General features: G+C 35.0%; 1 protein-coding gene across 1 annotated transcript in view; it reads left to right on the forward strand.

The window, feature by feature from the left end:
- Positions 1–21,470, forward strand: part of L3MBTL3 (L3MBTL histone methyl-lysine binding protein 3) — a 124,614-nt gene that overhangs the window by 96,571 nt on the left and 6,573 nt on the right. Inside the window, exons 18-21 of the mRNA XM_049771161.1 lie at positions 1,791–1,940; positions 14,600–14,679; positions 20,063–20,232; positions 20,665–20,727. Coding sequence (XP_049627118.1) covers positions 1,791–1,940; positions 14,600–14,679; positions 20,063–20,232; positions 20,665–20,727 — 463 coding nt within the window. The remainder of the gene's footprint in view (positions 1–1,790; positions 1,941–14,599; positions 14,680–20,062; positions 20,233–20,664; positions 20,728–21,470) is intronic.

Raw genomic sequence — 21,470 nt, forward strand, 5'->3', positions numbered from 1 at the left:
TTGACTCTGATACCATATTTACAATATTATGAGCTCTTTATCTGGCATGATATTAATCCTTAACAGGCAAACCCTGTTTTCCATTTCATTAGTAGATTTGTAGAATAGCTGCTGTATCATGGATATTCTTTGAAAGGTTCATTTCACTGGCACTTATTTTTGTCTTAGCTGAGATTGCTGTGCTTAGAGAAACATAATGAGAAAATTCTCTTAGGATTAATTTACTGAGAAACTGCATAAATCAAAACATGCATTATTTGCTTAGATAACAAGGAAAGTTGCTTTTTTAGCAGGAAAAATCAATTTTACAAACCCATAAGCAAAAGCCTGGATATTGACTTAACATTTGTTTGTAACTTCTCTGAAAATGTAAATAGTAATTTTAATCTAAGAAATGTTTAGAAGTAAAACATATGTCTCAACAATTTGAGAATATGATTTTTGAACATATTGAATTGTAAATAATTGATAGGTATGAAAATGGTATTTTGTAGGGCTATCCATCTGTTGGTGAGCACCTAAGTTGTTTCCAGATCTTGGTGATTAAGAAAAGAGTTCTCTCTCTTTCTTTCCTTACTCTCTTCTCTCTTCTCTCTCTCTCTTTCTCTCTCTCTCTCTCTCTCTCTCTCTCTTTCTCTCTCTCTCCTCTCTGAAAAAAATAAAGAAAAAGATAAAAAAAGAGTTAAAATATTTTTTTCAAAATAAAGATTTTGTGTTCATGAGTAGGTGGAAAGAAGTAGGATTTCTGGATCATATAGAAATTCTGTTCTTCATTTTTTGAGTTTACAAAGAATATGTTTTAAATACTAAACCAAAAGTATTCCACCATTAGTGGATGAACATTCCTTTTTTTCTGTGATAAACTTACATATATGTATATATATGTATTTATGCATGTATGAAGAAAAGTTTCTTGGGAGTATTTAAAATTCCTTTCCTTTTCCCAGATGAATATATAGTATTCTTTTTGCTGGAAGATAGGCATGCGCTATTTAAGAATTTTCTCTTAGGGCCAGAGCGATAGCACAGCAGTAAGGCATTTTCCTTGCATGCAGCTGACTCAAGACGGACCTGGGTTCAATCCCCAGCAATTCCATGTGACCCCCACCCCCACCCCCAAACCAGGAGAAATTTCTGAGCACATAACCAGGAGTAAACCCTGAGCATCACTGGGTGTGGCCCAAATACCAAAAAACAAAACAAAAATTTCCCTTTGTGATAATTTACATTTCCACTCTACCCTAAAAGGAAAAGCTATTGATCCACCAGTGGGACCAGAGAGACAATATAGGTAGGATAGAGGTAAGTTAGATAGGTCATAGTCCACATTAGCCTCTGGTTCATTCTCATAACAGGGACAGATAAGCTAACAATATAGGTACTTTCTAGTTATATGAAATATATACATCAGAATCTGGAGAGAGTAACAGAACTTCCACTGAGGGCAGCATATATTAATAGGTAACTAAAATAGCTTGCAATAGCTCTGAGCACCTAGAGTCACATTAGGAAATAGATTGGCTGAATCCATTTAGCCCTCATCTGTCCATCCATCACCCATCACCCTCTGTCCCACCTCCATCGCCAGCTTTTCCATGGTATCTTAAGCATTTCTCTTTTTAAGACTGATTGTTCACATATGCTGTTCATAGGTAACACACAAAATATATATATATATATATATACACACATATATATATTTAGCTACATTTTTATATTTGTGTAGCCTTTGATTTTAATTGGAAGAAAGAAATTGGTCTAATAGGACTTCATTTTCTTTTCATCTTTAGTGCTGTCAACTGTCCTTATTCAGAAATCAATTTGAATAAAGACCGCATTTTCCCAGACCGCTTAAGTGGTGAGATGCCTCCAACCAGTCCATCGTTTCCAAGAAATAGAAGGACAGATACAAATGAAGTCTCTTCATCTCCTGAAATCAGGTAATTAAAGGAATAATGTTAGTATTGGTTAGAAGCACTCTGTTTAAAAGGGGGGATTTTTACTTACATGTTCTTAGAGTAATTTTTCTTAGACATTATTGAAAATATATCTTATTTTTGTCAAATGGAAATGGAAAGCAGTACCTGGGTTTGGTTTGGTTTAGATTTTAATTGGGCAGAGATATAAAAGCATATCCAAATTAGGCTGAAATACTTCATTCTTGTTCATATTTAACTTGAATTTGCTCATACTAAAGGTTTAGAAATTCTAAATTCACATTTTTAGAGGAATTATTTACTGACATAACATATCATCCTTTACAAAAATAGGTGGTAGATTGCTTGTGAAGAAATCTACTTTGGGGGCCAGAGCGATAGCACAGTGGTAAAGGTTTTGCCTTGCACGTGGCCAACACAGGACAGATCCCTGTTTGAATCTTGGCATCCCATATGGTCCTCCGAGCCTGCCAGGAGCAACTTCTGAACGCAGAGCCAGGAGTAAATCCTGAGCAATGCTGGGTATGGCCCCTCCCCACCCCCCCCAAAAAAAACAAGAAAAAAGAAATCTACTCTGCCTGTTACTTGTCAGTTTTGAGCCAGTGAATTCTGATCTGCCTTAATTTGCTTTCATGTCAGTTAAGACATTTATTTGCGGGGCCGGAGAGATAGCATGGAGGTAAGGCGTTTGCCTTTCATGCAGAAGGTCATCGGTTCAAATCCCGGCGTCCCATATGGTCCCCCGTGCCTGCCAGGAGCAATTTCTGAGCATGGAGCCAGGAGTAACCCCTGAGCACTGCCGGGTGTGACCCAAAAACCAAAAAAAAAAAAAAAAAAAAAGACATTTATTTGCTTTAAAGTTAAATGTTTTCAATTAAGGGGCTTTTTTTTTTTCTAAGATCTAGGTAAATAGGCATTACAGTACATACGGTTTTAAGGACCTAGTTTCTGTACCTTCATCTTTCTAGAATTATTGTTCTTGCCTTATATGTTTATTGACTTATTTGTGCGTGTATGTATAGAAGTAAGCTGAAATATTTAATTATTTAATTAAATATCAGAGGATGCATGAGGGAGACCATCCAAATGACAGTGCTCTTAAAAATTATTTATAATAGCAAATCCTCAATAAGTATAAATTTTATTGATGTTGTAAAAGGAATGACTTTGTTTCATAAGATAATCTTTATGCTGGAGGTGAAGGAATTAAAGAAAGATTGGCCTTTCTTTAATATTCTTAGTCTTTGAATAAAGCATTCCATATAATTTTCATAACATAATTGTCATTTTTACTTTATTTACATAAGCATTAGTCCTGTGGATGATCTCTCTTATTTTCAGGTTTTAGAACATTTTTCTTTGTTGCATTCTTACTAATCTGCTAATATTTGCTTGCTGGACTTTATTTTTAATAATGCAGCAGTTATCATTTGCTCCCTCAGGAACAGACCCTGCCACAAGATTAGGTTGGATATGGTTTATTTACCTGAGACTGGTAGGAGGAGGAGAACAGCAACCAGCAAAGGCTTTAATATCAAAATGGTTAGCATCTTGGACAGCAGGATCACAATTTAGCCAGAAACTCTCTGGGTGTCTGCAGTACACACCTCAAGAGTTTTCCTTTGGAAGGAACAGAGAGATGAGATATTCAACTTCCTTCCAGTTACAGAGGCACATTACCAGGGGTAGAGAGATATTAATTCCCAGCTCTTATTCTTGCTGCATAACAAGTAAAGCAAGATCTAGTGAAAGATCAGGAGTTGTAGGCTAAATACTAAGAATACTCTGGAATACCATGACTTTTTTTTTTCCCAGGAAAAAGCTGGCATACAGGAAGAAGTAACTGAACATATATAATTTTTCCTTTTATGGCATTCATAAATATAGCATTCTTTTAATGGACAATACATAGGCTACATCTGTGCAAGATAGGTCTAGCAACAACTAGCATCATATAGCTTTATCTCCCAAACATTTGTGTGTGTTTTTAAACACATTGGTTACAAGGTAGTTCATAATACTCTTGGGTTTGTTTTTTCCAACTGATAAAATTTGTTTATGATTGAATTACAGTCATACAATGTAGAACAACCTTCACGAGTACACATTTCCCACCGCCAAATGTCCCCAGGTTCCCTGTCACCTCCCTCAATACCCTCTTAACTTCTTGTCTTTGTGGTATATCTATCTCTATTTCTCTGTCTTCCTTTTTTCCCCCCTTTTAAACACTTTGGTTTGCAATACAGTGTACATTACCTGCCATGAATATCTCCAGTTTCCATCACACTCATCCTCCCCTGCCTGCCTCTGGGGCAGGTATTTTACTTCTTTCTCTCCCTTACTCTATCTCTCTCTTTATTTTATTTTATGATATTGCATTTTGCACTATTGCTAATTAAGGGGTACTTATATCACGTTATCTCTTTTGAGCATTCAGTTCTTGTGTAGAGCGATTAGTTCCAACTGTCACCGTCATGATGGACTGTTTACTACCCTACCTGCATTCACCACTCTTTGTAATCAGCTTCCTACCATGGACTAGTTCTCCTGAATCTCATCTCTATCATCTCTGGCTACTATAATCATACTATCTATCATTTTTCTTACACCCCACAAATGAGTGAGATTATTCTATGTCTACTCCTCTCCCTCTACTCATTTTACTCAGCATACTAATCTCCATATCCATTCTCCAATTCCATCCATGTATAAACAAATGTCATGACTTTATTTTTCCTAACACCTGCATAGTATTCCATTTTGTATATGTACCATAGTTTCTTTAACCACTCATTTGTTTTCAGGCAGTCAGGTTTCCTTTTGGCTGTTGTAAATAGTGCTGTAACAAACATAGGAATCATTTACCACCTTTTAGAGGATCATTATCAATTTCATGATTTAAGAGACAATAGTTCTCTAACTTTTGCTTGTCCCAGTAAATCTGCTAGAATCTCAATTTTCTAAGATCCAACAGCAGATATCTAATGATTCTAATTTAAGCAACGATATAAATCCTCTAAATGCATACTGCATTCTAATAAATTAGGAAATTGCTTTAAAACTAATGTTTTAATTCCAGTCCCCTGTAGAAGTATAAAACCATAAAAATGGCACTATTTATATGGAACATCAGTAAAGTAGTTGATGTCAACCTTTTGTGTCTAGATAGATTCAGATTCCTGAGAAGACCCTGGGGTCAGTATCTCAGAGCATTTGTACCCATAGTATCTTAGCTGGGAAGTTTCTGCACCAGTGTTAAAGTCTTTTCCAGGTGTTTGAATGTTTGGGTCTGTGTTTTTTAAAGAGACTTATACATGGGTTGGTAAGGCTTTGAGCAAATTTCCATATGAGTGTGCTCTTCTTCTGCCCTTGTTTGTTCTTGTTTGTTCATCAGAAGTCTCAAAGTGCCTTATGATTTCTTTGAGTTATTTTTCTCACTGTAAGAGTGGCAGCTCAAATCTTCCTTTCCATCTACTCTGGAAACAAGATTTAAGTCAGGGAAGTCTACCATGAAAAGTCTGTGCCTATAGCTAAGTGAAATAAGACCTAAATTTCTCAACCAGCTTAATAAAAAGAAGGAGGTCTCGAGTATTTTATATGAAAATAATCAGATGCTTGGTTAAAATCAGCTTTAGTTCATTGGCAGAGATACTAATTTAGGATTGTAGGGTTTATCCTGTTATCCTGTTACATTTTTTTTTTTTTTTTTGGTTTTTGGGCCACACCCGTTTGACGCTCAGGGGTTACTCCTGGCTATGTGCTCAGAAATCGCCCCTGGCTTGGGGGGACCATATGGGACGCCGGGGGATTGAACCGCTGTCCTTCCTTGGCTAGCGCTTGCAAGGCAGACACCTTACCTCCAGCGCCACCTACCCGGCCCCATCCTGTTACATTTTTAATAAGCACCTCTATGGAATGGATGCAGGCTTTAAGACTCACTTTTGAATGCAAAGACTTTTCTGTGGAGTAATAATTTATAGTCTGTCACCAATTGGAGAACACTGCACATATCTGCCACATATTCTTTTTTTCTGATTAAATCTATTTTTTATAAATTATCTTTATTTAAATGCCGTGATTACAAATATAATTGTAGTTGTATGATTACAGTCCTGTAAAGAACACCCCCCTTCACCAGTGCAGGATTCCCACCACCAATTTTTCAGATCTACCTACTCCCCACCCCACCCATCTCATTCATTCACATTGTTATGATAGTTTTCAGTGTAGATATTTCTTTAACTGCACTTATCACTCTATGTGGTGAGCTTCATATCATGAGCCGCACCTACATGGGAAGATGGGGGGAAATAAGGGTAGGGACTGAAGCAGTAAAATATTAGAAATGAGATTTGTAGGGCAGTATCAAGGTCACAATACAAGATGGATGTTATGGATATATAAAATATATTCATACAATACTATCAATAGGAAAACAAGGAGAAAAAAATTTCAGTGACTGTCCCAACATAAACCAGTGCTAGAATGGCCCGCCCTCCTCCCAAAGCGCATTTTTTTACAGTTGTTTGCAATTTTTTCTCTACATTAGGTGTACTGTCTCTGTTAAAAATAAGCACTGTTTTGTGCTCCCATGTCATTAAGCATGCTTAGATATAGCCACAGAAATACAACAAAAGATCTTCAAAATACTTTTCGTTTTTTTTTTTGTTTGTTTGTTTTTTTCGGCCACACCCGTTTGATGCTCAGGGGTTACTTCTGGCTAAGCGCTCAGAAATTGCCCCTGGCTTGGAGGGACCATCTGGGATGCCGGGGGATCGAACCGCGGTCCTTCTTGGCTAGCACTTGCAAGGCAGACACCTTACCTCTAGCGCCACCTCACCGGCCCCCAAAATACTTTTTTAATAAAACTTTTTTGTTTGTTTGTTGTTGTTTTATTTGGGCTTTTTTGCTTCAAGTCCATTTGAATCTGGGATTTAATTGGGATCAGCTACATGCAAGGCAAACTTCAACCCTTATACTCCCTCTCAGGCCTTCACATGCTTTTCTTATATTTCAGGGCAAGTATTCACAGATAATTCACATCCAGTGAAAATAATTATTTTGCTTATATCTTTCATCATAGGCTATCAAAATGGTGTTGCAAATTGTAGGACAAGTGTCTCCATTCTGAGAGTTAACATAGATCAGTAATAGAAAATGGCAGTCATTAGTGTTATGTATATCTATTAGGATAAATCAAATTTTGTTGGTCATACCAAAAATGAGTGTGTAGTTCAAGGAGGGCTGTCTCACAAATGGGCAAACAAGTCAACCTAAAATATGAAATGTCAAGCATATTTAAACCTATTTACTCTGAAAACTGATAGCTTCAAGTAAAATTAATTTAATCTAAAAAGCTCTAAAGATTAAACAAGTTAACACATAACTTCTGAAATTTTTGTTTCGATTTTTGCAGTTTTCTGGGACTCGGGGCCTGATGTTAACAACTGGACCAAATTTCTTTTTATTATATTTTTATTTGGAGATACTGAGGAAAGGGAGTGAGTGGATAAGAGAGGGTAACGAGTAATGCTCTCAAGAGAAAACAGGCTTCTCCAAAGGCAGAAAGAACCTGGTATAAAGCCCAGCATGCAAGTAGGAAAGTCCACATCTCAATAGTGAAGATGCAGGCAACAGGTGCTTGGACAACACATGTGCACCAAACCAAATAATTTTAATGACAATAATTTTTAAGAAACTCTTATTTAAAGTCTCTTCCTTCTTTTTTCCTAGGTGTTGGCCAGGCAGATTAGGAGTAGAGAAAGTTTTTAAATATTCTAGTTTTTAATCTGTGTCCAGACTATGAAGTTGCCACAGAAATAGCTCAATTTTAGTTAGAACACTCAGAGTTCCAGTGCCAGCTGCTCTAAGTTACTGCCTATAAAACTGTGGTTACAATAGTGCAACAGTTTTCATCTCAAAGAGCACTAGTTCCTGACTCAGGAGATTATTTTACATATAGTCAGAAGGCAGTGAATTTTATTCTCTTTTCTAGAATAAATAAGAAGAGGCAGAGCCAGAGATAGCACAGCAGTAGGGCATTTGCCTTGCTCACGGCCAATCCAGGACAGATAGTGGTGGTTCGAATATGGTCCCCTGTGCCTGCCAGAAGCAATTTCTGAATGCAGAGCCAGAAGTAACCACTGAGCACTGTCAGGTGTGCCCCCCACCCCCCTAAAAAAAGAGGCAAATGGTAGGTTACATGGGTCAGGGTTCAGAGCCTCAAACTCATCAGTCTTGTAGAGGTGTGGTGTATGTACATATCTGAACCACACAATCAACAAAACTGAAAACATGAGACCCAAAATACAATAACCAAACTTTAAAATGTGCCTGTCAAGGAGGCAATTTGGGGTGTGGGAGGGAATCTGCAGACTTGGTGGAGGGAAAGTAACACCAATTATGGGATTGGTAGAAGATTGCATGCCTGAAACTCAGTTACAAATGGCTTTATAAATTATGGTGCCTTAATTAAAAAAAAATTTAATTATTGTTGTCTTAACTGAGATGTGATTTTTATTCCCCATATCTCCATGTATTTGCTGAGATTTTTCATTTCATAAGAAGTTTGATTCACTTAATGCTGCTTAAGTTTTTCCAGGGTGTTTTTGTTCTGTTTTGTTTGGGGAGTTTTTTATTGGTATCTTGATCTTAACTACTGTACAATTGCATTATATTTCTTTTCTCTCTCTTTTCATTCTTTGTGCTGAATTACAATTTGACAGGTTTATTAATTCAAAACCTTTTAAATCATTAGGTAAATGCCATGCTGACTTTTCCTGGGCCACAAAAATACAGTTAAATAAAACTTTTGATCATGTATATTCTCTAAAGAAATGTAATTTTAAAAATCTTTACTTGAAAGTTATCCATAGATATAAAAGTTTAATCCCACTGCTGCTACTTGTCATCTTTCTCGAATCCCTATGAAGGGAGTGACTTCTCTGTCCTGAAATTGTTCAGGCACAGCCTATTTGTTCACAAGAATGTATTTTGAAGATAATTTAAATGCTTTTTAAATTTAAATTTAATTCCTGTTTTACAGTTTCTCTAACATATAATTCTGAGATTCCCTGTTTTCCGTTTTTTTTTTGTTTGTTTAGTTTTACCTGTGAGTGGCTTCTAGCCAGATATTTAAAAATAAAGCTGGAAGTATGCAGAGTCATATTTCAGTGTTCAGAAGAAGAAAGCCTTATGCTTTTTACAGCTGTCAGTATATTCATGATATACCCCCTTGTTACTGGGGGTTCAGCTGTTACTTTTCAACTATAATAAGGCCCTGGGAGACTAGAATAAGCTAAGCAATTCTGGAAAATGAAGGCCAGGGCTATTTTAAATTAGAGCCCAGCCAAACTTGTAGTAGATTGAGAAATATGATTAAAATTTTTGAACTGAAACAATTTGTTCTTTCATGATTTTTCTGTAGTCTTGTTAACAAACAAGAATTGAAATTCAAACTGGTTGATATATAATTGGTTAAGAATTGTTTTTAAATAAACAAACTTGAAAAATACAAGTATATTCATTTCTGTGCCATCCTGTTATTATGCATTATCCTTCTAATACTTGTTTCACTAATATTTACCTCAAAGCATAATTAGAGTAAGATAGTAAGACATCTAAAGCCTGGCACTTAATTATAGAGAAAGGGCGAATGCTGACTCACAAATAATACATTTTTCCATTTCAGTGGATTCCACTGTCTTAATTAAAAGTCTAGAGAGTATTATTGAGTAAGATTTGTGTGTGTTGTTTTGTTTTTCGTTGTTCTGTTATTTTTTTGCTGTAGTTGTATTTCTATATACATGAAAGAAAGATTTTATTAAATTTGTTCCCGAGAATTCTGACATCTCCAGGAATATCAACATATTCCAAAAGCTTTCACAATATGTTAGTATATTTTATCCTCATAATGCCATGTGAGGAGCTAGGAACTATTATTATATCCCCACTCAACTCAAATAGCTGGATTAAAACCCAGACATGACATTCTGGCTGTAGTCTATCTATACTCCCACCATCACTCTAAAGCTGATGTAGTACATGAAGAAAATAGGTGTCAGTAGATGAGTTAGTCATAAAATATAAAACATTTCTGTAGAGTAGAAGCTGCTATTAAAAATGCTCCCATTTGTGTATCTGGCTCTGAACAATACATTTACATGTTACTTTTCTGAATCCTCAAATGACTATAAGTAAAGGATTAATTATTATTTTTTAAATGATCAGCCAAGAACTAGGAAAGTTAGTAACTTTCCCATGGTCTTATAGAAATAGTAAATAGAAGCTGATTGCTTTCCTTTGTTGAGGAGATGCTCTTGAGCCTCACATAGCTGTGTTAATGGCTCTGTACTTATAAATCAGTCCTGGTAGGATTCTGGGACCATATGTGATGTTGGGTATAAACTTAAGCAGATTCTTTGCAAAACTTCCTGTACCTCCAGTCCCAAGAACTGAACTTTGAACCAGCTCTAGTCACATTCATTAACCTTAAGTGTTAAATACTATTATTGAAAAATACTTTGTCCAGATTCATCTTTCACTACGCATATGCCCAATTAGCCCCAGATGTTGAGAAGTGGAGTTTTTGTGTAGAACAAAATTATAGCATTAAAATACAACAAAATTATATGTCTTTTTTTTTAAGTCTATCAGGAAGCATCCCAGCTACTGTGTTGCATAGTGTATTGTAATGTTATCACAATTTTGTTACATTTTTCTTTGGAAGAATTTTATTTAATATACAAGAAGGGATCCATCACAGTTCTTAGTCAATAATAATTAGCATGCTGAAAATCTATAATATAGAGAAATATTGGTGGTTCAGTTGAGAAGAAAAATCTTATTCTCAATAAAATATATTTATTCCTGACTGTATTAATAAAATATCATTTGAAGACCAAGGAGATTGTACAGTGGTAAGGGAGATTGGAATGCAAGTAGTCAACCCAAGTTTGATCTATAGAATAGCATATAGTTGCCAGAACCCAATCAGGAGTGATCCCTGAGTGCAGAAACAGGAATAAGCCCTAAGCATATTTAGGTATGACCCCAAAATGAAAAAAAAATCAATTTTTAAAACCATTATCATGCACAAGAAGGTATTATAACTTTCCCTATAACTTTTGATATTCTTGAAAAATAACTCATAAAACTGAAATTGCAGATTTTAGTATTAAGACTGAGCACTATACTACAAATTTAAGCTTGACTTTTTTAACTTTTGACTTTATATAATTAGAGTCTCCTTTAAGAAATTCTTAATACAAATGGACACATAAAGGAACTTTTCTGAGTTTTGGTTTGAATATAATCTTATAAAACTGTTTAATTTTATTGCCATTAACTGCTTTGACATTCTGGATGTGCTTGATTAAAATTCTGACTACCGTGGTTGCTCTGTTCATAAAACCCATTATAATAGACTGCTCAGATTGATTTCTTCCTCTTTCTCTTTAGCTGAAGACACCAATTTGTAGAGCCCTAGAAGCTTAGTCACATCATTTTAAGGAATTATGAGTCACTTCATTAATCAGGAACAAAGCATTCACTACATATACACATCTATATGAAGTCCATGGAGTCTTTATTTGAATTTTGTTTGATAAAAACTAATATTTTTATATAAATTTTAAGTGAATCACCATGAGATAGAATTGTTACAGAATTGTTTGTAATTGAATTTAGTCGTGTGTCCAATTTCCAATACCCATCTCTTCACACTATACATTTCTCTCCCTTACCCTCCCTCCTGCCCATGTCTATGGCAAACATCCTTCTTTATCTCTCTCTTTCTCTTTCTCTATCTCTCTCTCTTTCACACACACACACACACACACACACACACACACACACACACTCTTTTACTTTCTCTCTTCCTCTTCCATTTCAAGTTCTTGCCATACTTACTCACTTCCACTGAGGTGCAATATTATTACTGAAGGGGTATCATGTATATCCCTTTAGCAGTGTCATGGAGAATTCTGTGTATGTTTTACTCTGTGTTCCCTATTGATTCAAATATGATATCAAGGTCTTTAACTCATTTTTATTTGATTTATGTGCATGGTGCTAGAGATCTGAGTGCATTTGTTTTTTGTGTTTTTTTCTTTTTTAATGTAGCTGAGCAGCACCACTTGTTGAAGAGACTTACCATGGCCTCTTCCAGGCTTCTTAGATTTTGCTCCTTTATCAAAGATTAATTATTCACATACTTGGGGGTCTGCTTCATGATTTTTAACTCTATTCCATTGATTTATTCCAGTACCATGCTGTTTGACTTACTACTACTTTGTAGTACAGTTTCGCATTGAATCCTACTTCCCAAGGAATGCTTTAACAATTCACAGGGGTTTATTGTTCCATATGTCTCTCAAGAGTGTTTTATGTATTTACTTGAAAAATGTCACGTGTATCCTTATAGGGATAGCATTAAGTATGTACAATGCTTTGAGGAGTATTCCTAACTTAATTATGTTAATCCTAATTCATGTGCAGCAGATATGTTTCCATTTCCTCTTGTCCTCTTTTATTTCTTAAAGTGATGTTTTATAGTTTTTTAATAGGTTTTTGCCTCTTTAGTTAAGCTGATTCTATGATATTTAATTTTCTGAGGCACAGTTGTGAATGGGATTCTTTTTAATCTCTTATTATTTGCATATAGATATGCCATTGACTTTTGCATGATAATTTTATAGCCTGTCACCTTATTATTATATAAATTTATTGTTCCTAGGGTCTTTTTTAGTAGAGTCTAAGATTTTCTAAATATAATACCATGTCATCCACAAATAATGAGAGCTTGACTTCATTTTCTATCTTAATGCCCTTAATACTTTAATATCTTGCCTCATTGCTATGGCAAGTACTTTAAATACTAATTTGAATGAAAGTGTCAAGAGTTACAACTGAAACCCAACTACAAACATGCCTGTAATCATGGTGCTTAAATAAAGATTTAAATTAAATAAATAAATAAATAAGTGGCATGAGTAGGCAACCTTGTCTTAGAGGGAAGGCTTTTATTTTTTCCCATTTAATATAAGGTTTGCTGTGTGCTTGTGTAAATGGCTTTGACTATTATAAGAAAAGTTTCTGGGATGCAAAGATAGTTTAGCGTACACATGTTAAGCAATGTAGTTTGCCATGTTAATAAAAGAAATAATCATATGCTCGTATAAATAAATTCAGAATGCATATGACAAGGTCTAGCACTCATTTACAGTAAAACACAATGAGAAGGCTTTTATAAAGAAATTAGCACATATAACTGATTTTAAAATACTTACCAAGTATATTTAATATTACTTTTATAAAGAAGACAAAATATTGTATTATCACTTCAACTAATATGTTCTCAAATTATCAAAATCTAAAAACAAATTATATTTATCTCAAAAACTAATTATATTTGTTTTTATTAGCTCTATCTTCCTAACTTTCTGTGAAATAAGCTATTCCTTAGCCATTTGGTTTTTCGTTTTTCTTGGAATTGTTTTCTTTAGCAAATGTGATGTTTATGGTAAAGTGGGTTGCTGAGATTCACATGAAATTTTAGTTTTTTCTAAAAATGAGTAAGAATCAATATATCAGTTGAAGAGAATAAACATATTGTGTGTATACTGGGATAGCATCAAAACTTCCAAATGGACAATAAGTACATATTTATATAGTTAAGACCATAAAAATACTTTTAATATATTTGTGTTATTCTAATGATCTTTAAAGCTATATGCCCCACACTTCTAAAGCTTTGAATTAGGAATGCAATGATTCATTTCCATTTGAGAGCATCTTTGGAATATGTATATTATTAGCATTGGTTCATTTCTTATTTAAATGAAATGAAAGCTGTTCAATCTGTGGATTTGGTTTAATAATATCTGAAAAGTGTTCCTAGTACTGACTGAATTTCCTAGACTAATCTCATCATCGATCCCAAAGTCCAAAACTTTAAGTTTGATCTCAAAGTCCAAACTTAAAGTCTCAAAGCCAAACTCAAAGTCTCAAAGCCTTTAAGTTGAAGAATGTTTGCTAACAAAGAGAGTACAGGGCCTAGGGTTCTTGTTTTGCAGACCAAAGGGTCTGGTCATCTCTTGAGGTTCTCCCATACCCAGCATCCTGAGAAGTGACTCCTGAGCTGTGTGTGTTTCACCAAGATCATCTTCTCAAAATTGCTTTTGAAGAAAAGAGTATAAAGAAAATTTCCCTTGAATGTGTGTCCCATTTAAAATAAAATAATTGCTGTTTCGTGGAATAAGTAACTTAAATGACAGGCATATTTATTTTTCCAAAATTACATACAATATAGACATACAAATATCTGTTTATTTGGGTAGTTCAGTATTACCTCATAGTACCCACCATCAAAGGCCAATATCCATTTACTTCAGTTCTCTGAAACACCCTCCCTAACACACAGTAATGCTCTATTCTTAACTTTCAAATCTCCTTTCTATACATTCCGTGAAAATTATGAGCAAATAGTGAAAAATGACTTTTTAAACATTATAGTAGGAATTTCCCAATAGAACTGCAAATCCTATCTAACATATTAGTGTAAACTTTTGTTTCTGGATCAAGAAAACCTGTATCTAAAAGGCAGTTTGAATCATTTTTAAAGCCCTTTAAAGATATTAAAATATTGTTGTATTTTTTCACAGAGCACAGCATGCTGATGATGCTAAAGAAGAATTTGAAGAGAAATCAGAGAATGAAATGAGAACATCACATGAAGCCAGAGGTAGCCATAATAAATCTCTTGCTATTGATAGAATTTACTATTATTATTCAGAAATTAAAACTTAACTGAATTCACAATGTTAAAGTTAAGCCTCATTTGATTGGATGTTCCTTGACAGACAGTTTTTTTTGGGGGGGTCACACCCAGCAGTGTTCAGGGGTTACTCCTGGCTCTACACTCGAAATTGCTCCTGGCAGGCTCGGGGGACCATATAGGATGCCGGGATTCAAACCACTGTCCTTCTGTATGCAGGGCAAGCGCCCTACCTTCATGCTATCTCTCCAGCCCCAAATAGACAATTTTTGTAAAAACTTTTATTTGCAAAAATAAACAAAATATCTATTTTCAGGCTATATATGTTATAATTCATCATGATAAGGTTCATATTTATTGTTTCATACATGTTGAAAATATTATATATGAAGTTTGTTAAAACATTATATAAGTTCCTACTTTTTCCTTAATTCATTTTTTTGATTCATTACCTAGTTTCATGTTTAAACTCATCTTATAATGTGTATTGAAACATAAATAGAATTGATACATATCTGGGGCCAGCAAGGTGGCGCTAGAAGTAAGGTGTCTGCCTTGTAAGCGCTAGCCAAGGAAGGACAGTGGTTCGATTCTCTGGAGTCCCATATGGTCCCCCCAAGCCAGTGGCAATTTTTGAGTGCTTAGCCAGGAGTGATCCCTGAGCATCAAACGTGTGTGGCCCGAAAAACCGAAAAAAAAAATTGATACATATAAAAAAATAATGGGAAGATAGAGGCCAGAGCAATAACACAGTGGTAGGACATTTGCCTTGCACATGGTCAACCCAGGATGGACCCAAGTTTGATCCCCAGCATCCCATATGATCCCCTAAGCCTGCAGAGTGATTTTTGAACTCAAAGCCAGGAGTAACCCTTGAGCTTCTTCAGGTGTGACCCAAAAATCTATAAAACAGGGGAGATAAGCACTTGAACAAAAATACTTTGAGTGTTGGAGAACTTGATTGTTTTATGTCTTTGCTAAAAACATATTACAAAGTTTTAAATTAAGCAGTTAAAGCCACATGACTATACTCAGTAAGCATTTAATACATGTTATATTTACAATCATGCATAACTATATAATTATATTTGTGAGAAAATGTTAGCCTTATTATTATTTTAATGATTGTCCTGGGGACTTTGCTTTTCACATGCATTTTTGGTTTATATTTTTAAATATTTGAGAGTGTCACTTACACAACTGTTAATGTAATGACCTATTCTGTGATGCTTTTATTTCCATCTAATTTTCATAAAATAGTAATGTATAAGTAAGTTACAGTCACTGCTGCGTTCACTATGCTTTATGTTGCTTAATGCAACATCATAGAAATACACTACGAGTGGGTAGGGTATGAAAACCCTGCACTGCTACTGCTCCCAGATGATTCTGTGACCTTGGACATTTTACTAAATATGCATATCAAGTTTTTTCTAGATTCATTTCATGTGGAATATATCCAGAATTTACTTCTTGACTTCATTAGTAGTTTTTTAGTTTTCTTTACCTGGACTTCACAAACCTTCAACTCAAACAAAATCCTCTGGTCTTTGAGAACTTCTATATTTTTGTGGTGTATGGGTTCTCATTCCTAGTCAATGGATGAATGTCCTCAATTCTTCCCGTTCTGTCAATTCTCAGCAGAGTTATGCATAGTCTAAATAGATCAATCTCTCTGGAAACTAAAGTTGAAAAAAATGTATGGAAATACTTTGTTGTTGTTGAGTGGCCTTGGGAATAGTAGCCATGAGAGAGCAAGAGAAGTAATATTATACCGAATAAGAAGTTATAATGTTATTATGAAAGAGGTCTCAGTATATCCCTTGAGTATCAAATGAGTCTTCAGTTACCTAAATTCAGGTACATGTATGATACCTTTGTAGTTCTGCTCAGAGCAATCCTTAAATGTTGATTTTTAGGGGACCATGCACTTAGATAAGACCAATTTTCTTAGTCTCGTAGGTTCCCGGAAAAGGAGCCAGCTCTGTGCTGTTAGTCAAGTTAAAATATTTAATATCTTAGTTTTGATTAAACTATTTTCTGTGTATATGGTGCAGAGCATTGAACCCAGGGCCTCACAGAAGAAATGCCAGTGCACAATATTTCCAACTATGAATGTTATTTCTGAAGTGTAATTTGGATGCAACACTACAGTATATCATGCACTCTGGCAAACAATATATTTAACTTATTTTTGGTCTCTAATTTTTTCTTAGATAAAGTAGAGCAGGTGTGGAAACTTAACCAAAGCATCTTTCACATATGTGATTCATCCCACTTGGCTACTGACTTCAGTAAACTTAATTCCTCAATTCAATTTCCTTTTCATTATTTTGCCTGAGAGATCATGAACTTCCTTGATTTGTTTTCCTGCCCAAGTTTCTCCTAAATATAAAGATATTCTTAAGTTAGCATTTGATTGTTACATCATTTCTGTTCGTAATACCTGTTATTCTTGGATTATATCCAATGGATAATTCTTGAAATATTTATGTTGGCAGCTGTGTTGTCAGGATATTTAGAACAAACACTGGTTAGAGTTAGAGCAGAGACTTAAAGATTCCCTGTCAGGAGTTTCTCTCTTTTGCTAATTGCTGACTCATACAATAAGGATACAGATTAATATTTTAACAATTTAGATTTTTTTGATGTTCTAAACACATTCCTAGGGTTGAAATATCTTAGTTTCTTTCTCAGTCCAGCCTATTATTTACTGTTCTTAACATGGTTTTAATTATTAAAAAGTGAAATTATCAGAAATACAGACAGTACAGACCACTCTTTTAAAAATACATACCACATACATACATACCACAATATATTAGAGACCTATAGTCAGTCTTCAACTAGTTGTAGTTAGATCAAGATTGGTATTCAGAATAATTTTCAAGAATTAAGGGACATATTAAATCTTAGCACATCTTGGAACTAGAGCATAAAATAGAGATTAGGACTGAATTAAATAAAACATTCATTTTTAGAGCCTCTGAAATGTGCACTTCAGCAAATCTTAGGGACTTAAGTTAATCCTTGGTATCAGAAATGGTCCTAATCCTGGTACACTACTAACCACAGGTAATCCAAGTAACATCACATCCTCAGGCCCTTGCATTTAATCCCTGGTTGACCAACGATAGCTATGGGTACCCACAGTCTCTTGAGCATGCTTGTGAGCACTCCTCAAAAAAACACACATGTCAACTCTGAATGTCACTAGTATTACTACAGTGGTGACTATTAACTTTATTCTGCCCGATTTGTGATATGTGAGGCATATATCAAGCAAACAACTCAATTACTGTTTTTATGATCTTGTACACTTCCAAAATGATTCTGTCATTGAGATAGTTAATCCAATAGAATTGAGTTATCTTCATGGTCAGGTGCATGGTAATTAAAGCATACCCCAAACTTGAAATCGAGATGATAGCTATAGGAATTTGTACAGATTTGCATTACCTTATTTATTCTTTTCTTTTTAAACTGTGACTCCAATCCTACCAGAAACTAACAATTCAGATTTATAACTTTGTGATATCATTGGCAGTACAGGAATGGAAAAAAAAAAAAGGCCATATGTCCACCTGATTATATGTATGCCATAGAAAGAGTCTTCTTTCCCTGGCATTAATTTTCCTATAACTTCTTAATTTATTTTGTTCTATCTTGTGCCTTCCTAAAATGATGAATAAGTCAGTTCTTCTTTCCAGTGTGTTGTAGAACTTCTATCAGAAATCCCATGAAAAATTTTACTCTTTTGCTCTTTTGTAGTTCAGATACATTTCCCTAAATCTCTTATGAAGAATATTTACCCTCAGAATTGTCACAGTTTGCTAGCAGATGTCTTTTTTAAACCTGAGCCTTAGGACAAGAGGATATGAAATTTTTTGAACACTCACCAGCATGTTCATTCTCAATTCCCTTCTCCTATGGAAAACACTACCCTTTACAAATCTAGTCAGGTTGGAGGCTTGATATAAGGAATGGAAGCAAAGGCCCTTTAGCATTTGGTCAGTATTTGGAATAATAAAGTAGACTAAGAAGCTGCCCTAAATATTTTTATAAAGCCAATAGAAAATTGACATGTACAAACACTTTTTAAGCTATTAAAAAATGCTTTGTGGGACTGGAGCAATAGTGCAGTGGTAGGGCATTTGCCTTGCACACGGCTGACCCAGGACAGACCTGGGTTCTATCCCCAGCGTCCCATATGGCCCCCCAAGTCAAGAGCAATTTCTGAGCACATAGCCAGGAAACCTCTGAGTGTCATTGGGTGTGGCCTAAAAACTGAAGGGAAAAAAAGAGAGAGAGAGAGACACTATATTGGGAGGGCAGTAGCAAACTAAATTTTTATTCAGAAAAACTAGCAAATGAGTAAATAGTGGACTTTTAAAGGGGGGTATCATTAGAAGAAAATAAAATAAAAATACTAGATTTGAGATAACAGGAGAAAACAGAAATGGTAACTTCAGGATAAACATGGTGGCTTGCTGGGACATACTATTTGGGTGCTACTTTTGAAGAATTCAGAGTTACTAAGGAAATCTTCTAAGTCTAAAGTTACGTTTTCCTTTGTTTTGTTTTGGGGCCACATCTGGCATCACTCAGGGATATACTTCTGACTCTGCTCAGAAATCACTCCTGGCAGGCTTGGGGTACCATACGAGATGCTGGAGATCGAACCCTGGTTGGCCGCATGCAAGACAAAGGCCCTACCCACTGTGTTATCACTCCAGCCCCTAAAGTTAATTTTCTTATTAAATATCTGAGGCATATTTCTATTGTCAGGATTTGTCTATAAATAACATTGATTAATGTAATGAGCATCCATTTGCTTAATGTTTCAGACAATGTAAGTTGAATATAGTGACATTTTAGTAAAGACAAAGTGGAATGTTAAGTATTTAGTTTGTTAATCTGAAACAAATAAGGAGCCTTTAACTTCACCAGCAAAATGGATTTATTCAAAAACAACAGAAAACAGCAGGAAGCATTCTTATGGTAAAATAGGAACAACACACTTCCTCAGAACAACACCCACATCTCACATAGATTTCAGGGGTGCTATTGTCAACACTTTAAGACCGAAGTTAGTGACTTCCTGTTACAGACTGTGGTGTTCTGTCTTGCTCTGAGCTGTTGCTGGCTCAGCAAATAGAAAAAGACCCTTCCTCTCATTGCAGATGCAAGGCATTTCTCTTCTGGTAAAATTCTGTAGTGTACTCTCAATTTCATTTCAGTAAGGTCTCATTATCTTATTTATTGAAAGGAATGATTACTTTTATGCATTTGACAGCTCTTTTGGGGCTACTTTTTGGAGAATAATTATCCATTTGTATCTTTTAACCAGGTGCCCGGGAAGAGCCTAGTGTACAGCAGGCACAACGTCGCTCAGCTGTCTTTCTCTCCTTTAAGTCCCCCATTCCATGTCTGCCCTTGCGCTGGGAACAACAGAGTAAACTTCTTCCAACTGTTGCTGGGATCCCTGCCAGTAAAGTTTCCAAATGGAGCACTGATGAGGTATTTCTTCCATGCCAGGAACCAGATAGAGGAGTCTACATACAAGTGTATGTAAAATGTAGCCTCCTTTCCTGACAGAAGTTATCATGGAAAAAATAACTATGACTTAACTTTGTTAAAATATTTTAAACCTTGGGCCGGAGCGGTGGTGCAAGCAATAGGACGTTTGCCTTGCACATTGCTAACCTAGGACGGACTGTGGTTCCATTCCCCAAAATCCCATATGATCCCCGAAGCCAGAAGCGATTTCTGAGCGCATAGACAGGATTAACCCCTGAGCATCATCGGGTATGGCCCAACCCCCTCCAATATATATAATATTGTATATATTATATATCACATATAATACTATATATATATATATTTTTTTTTAAACCTGTAGTGTTTAGATTTGGACTTTCAGCACTGAAAATTTGATACTGTTTTTGACAGGTATCAGAATTCATCCAGAGCTTACCTGGCTGTGAAGAGCATGGAAAAGTATTTAAAGATGAAGTAAGTATTCCACTCAAGTGTAGTATACTTTAATATGATCAAAGTTCTGAGTATAGCAAATATTGCATGGTCTCGGTTTACAGGCAAAGAGATATAGATACGTTGATGCAACATTGTCTAATAAGTTGAATGAATATGTTGTATAAAAAATCGTTATACATTATTGGATGTATAGAGTATGTTTATGAATCTGTTATAAGGCCCATAGTAGTAGCACTAGACTTACTAAAAATACTGCATAAAAAGAAACCTTTAATAGCATGCATGCAAATATGTTCTCGCTTATAAATAAAATTTTATTTTTAGTAAGGTAACATTAGTTCCCGTGTTATTTTCAAAATTTTAACACAAAAATTAATTCTTTATGGTGCTTATAATAAATATTAGCATTATTCTTAGAATAATTTCTTAGATCTTATACATGTCTCGTAATTTTTATAACTGATATTATAATCTGCTGTTGAAAGCTTATTCATTGCTTTTAGTAAATATATAATGGTTAATAATATCACTTTATTGAGCATTAGGACAAAAAGAAATTTATCTTCAAAACTAAACTAGAAGTAATTCTAATCAACTAGAACAGGAGGCGCTTTACAAGAGTTCTCTAAAAATAAGTCACTTGCCTAGCAGATTCTCTAAGCAGAGCAATCAATTATCCCTCAGATCTTGGCTAGAAAGAAGAATAATCTCAAGGTTTTTCCAACATCTGCTGTCTGTAGCTATATGTGTGTATATACACC

The sequence above is a fragment of the Suncus etruscus genome, chromosome 4, assembly GCF_024139225.1.
Source record: "Suncus etruscus isolate mSunEtr1 chromosome 4, mSunEtr1.pri.cur, whole genome shotgun sequence".
Classification (NCBI taxonomy): domain Eukaryota; kingdom Metazoa; phylum Chordata; class Mammalia; order Eulipotyphla; family Soricidae; genus Suncus; species Suncus etruscus.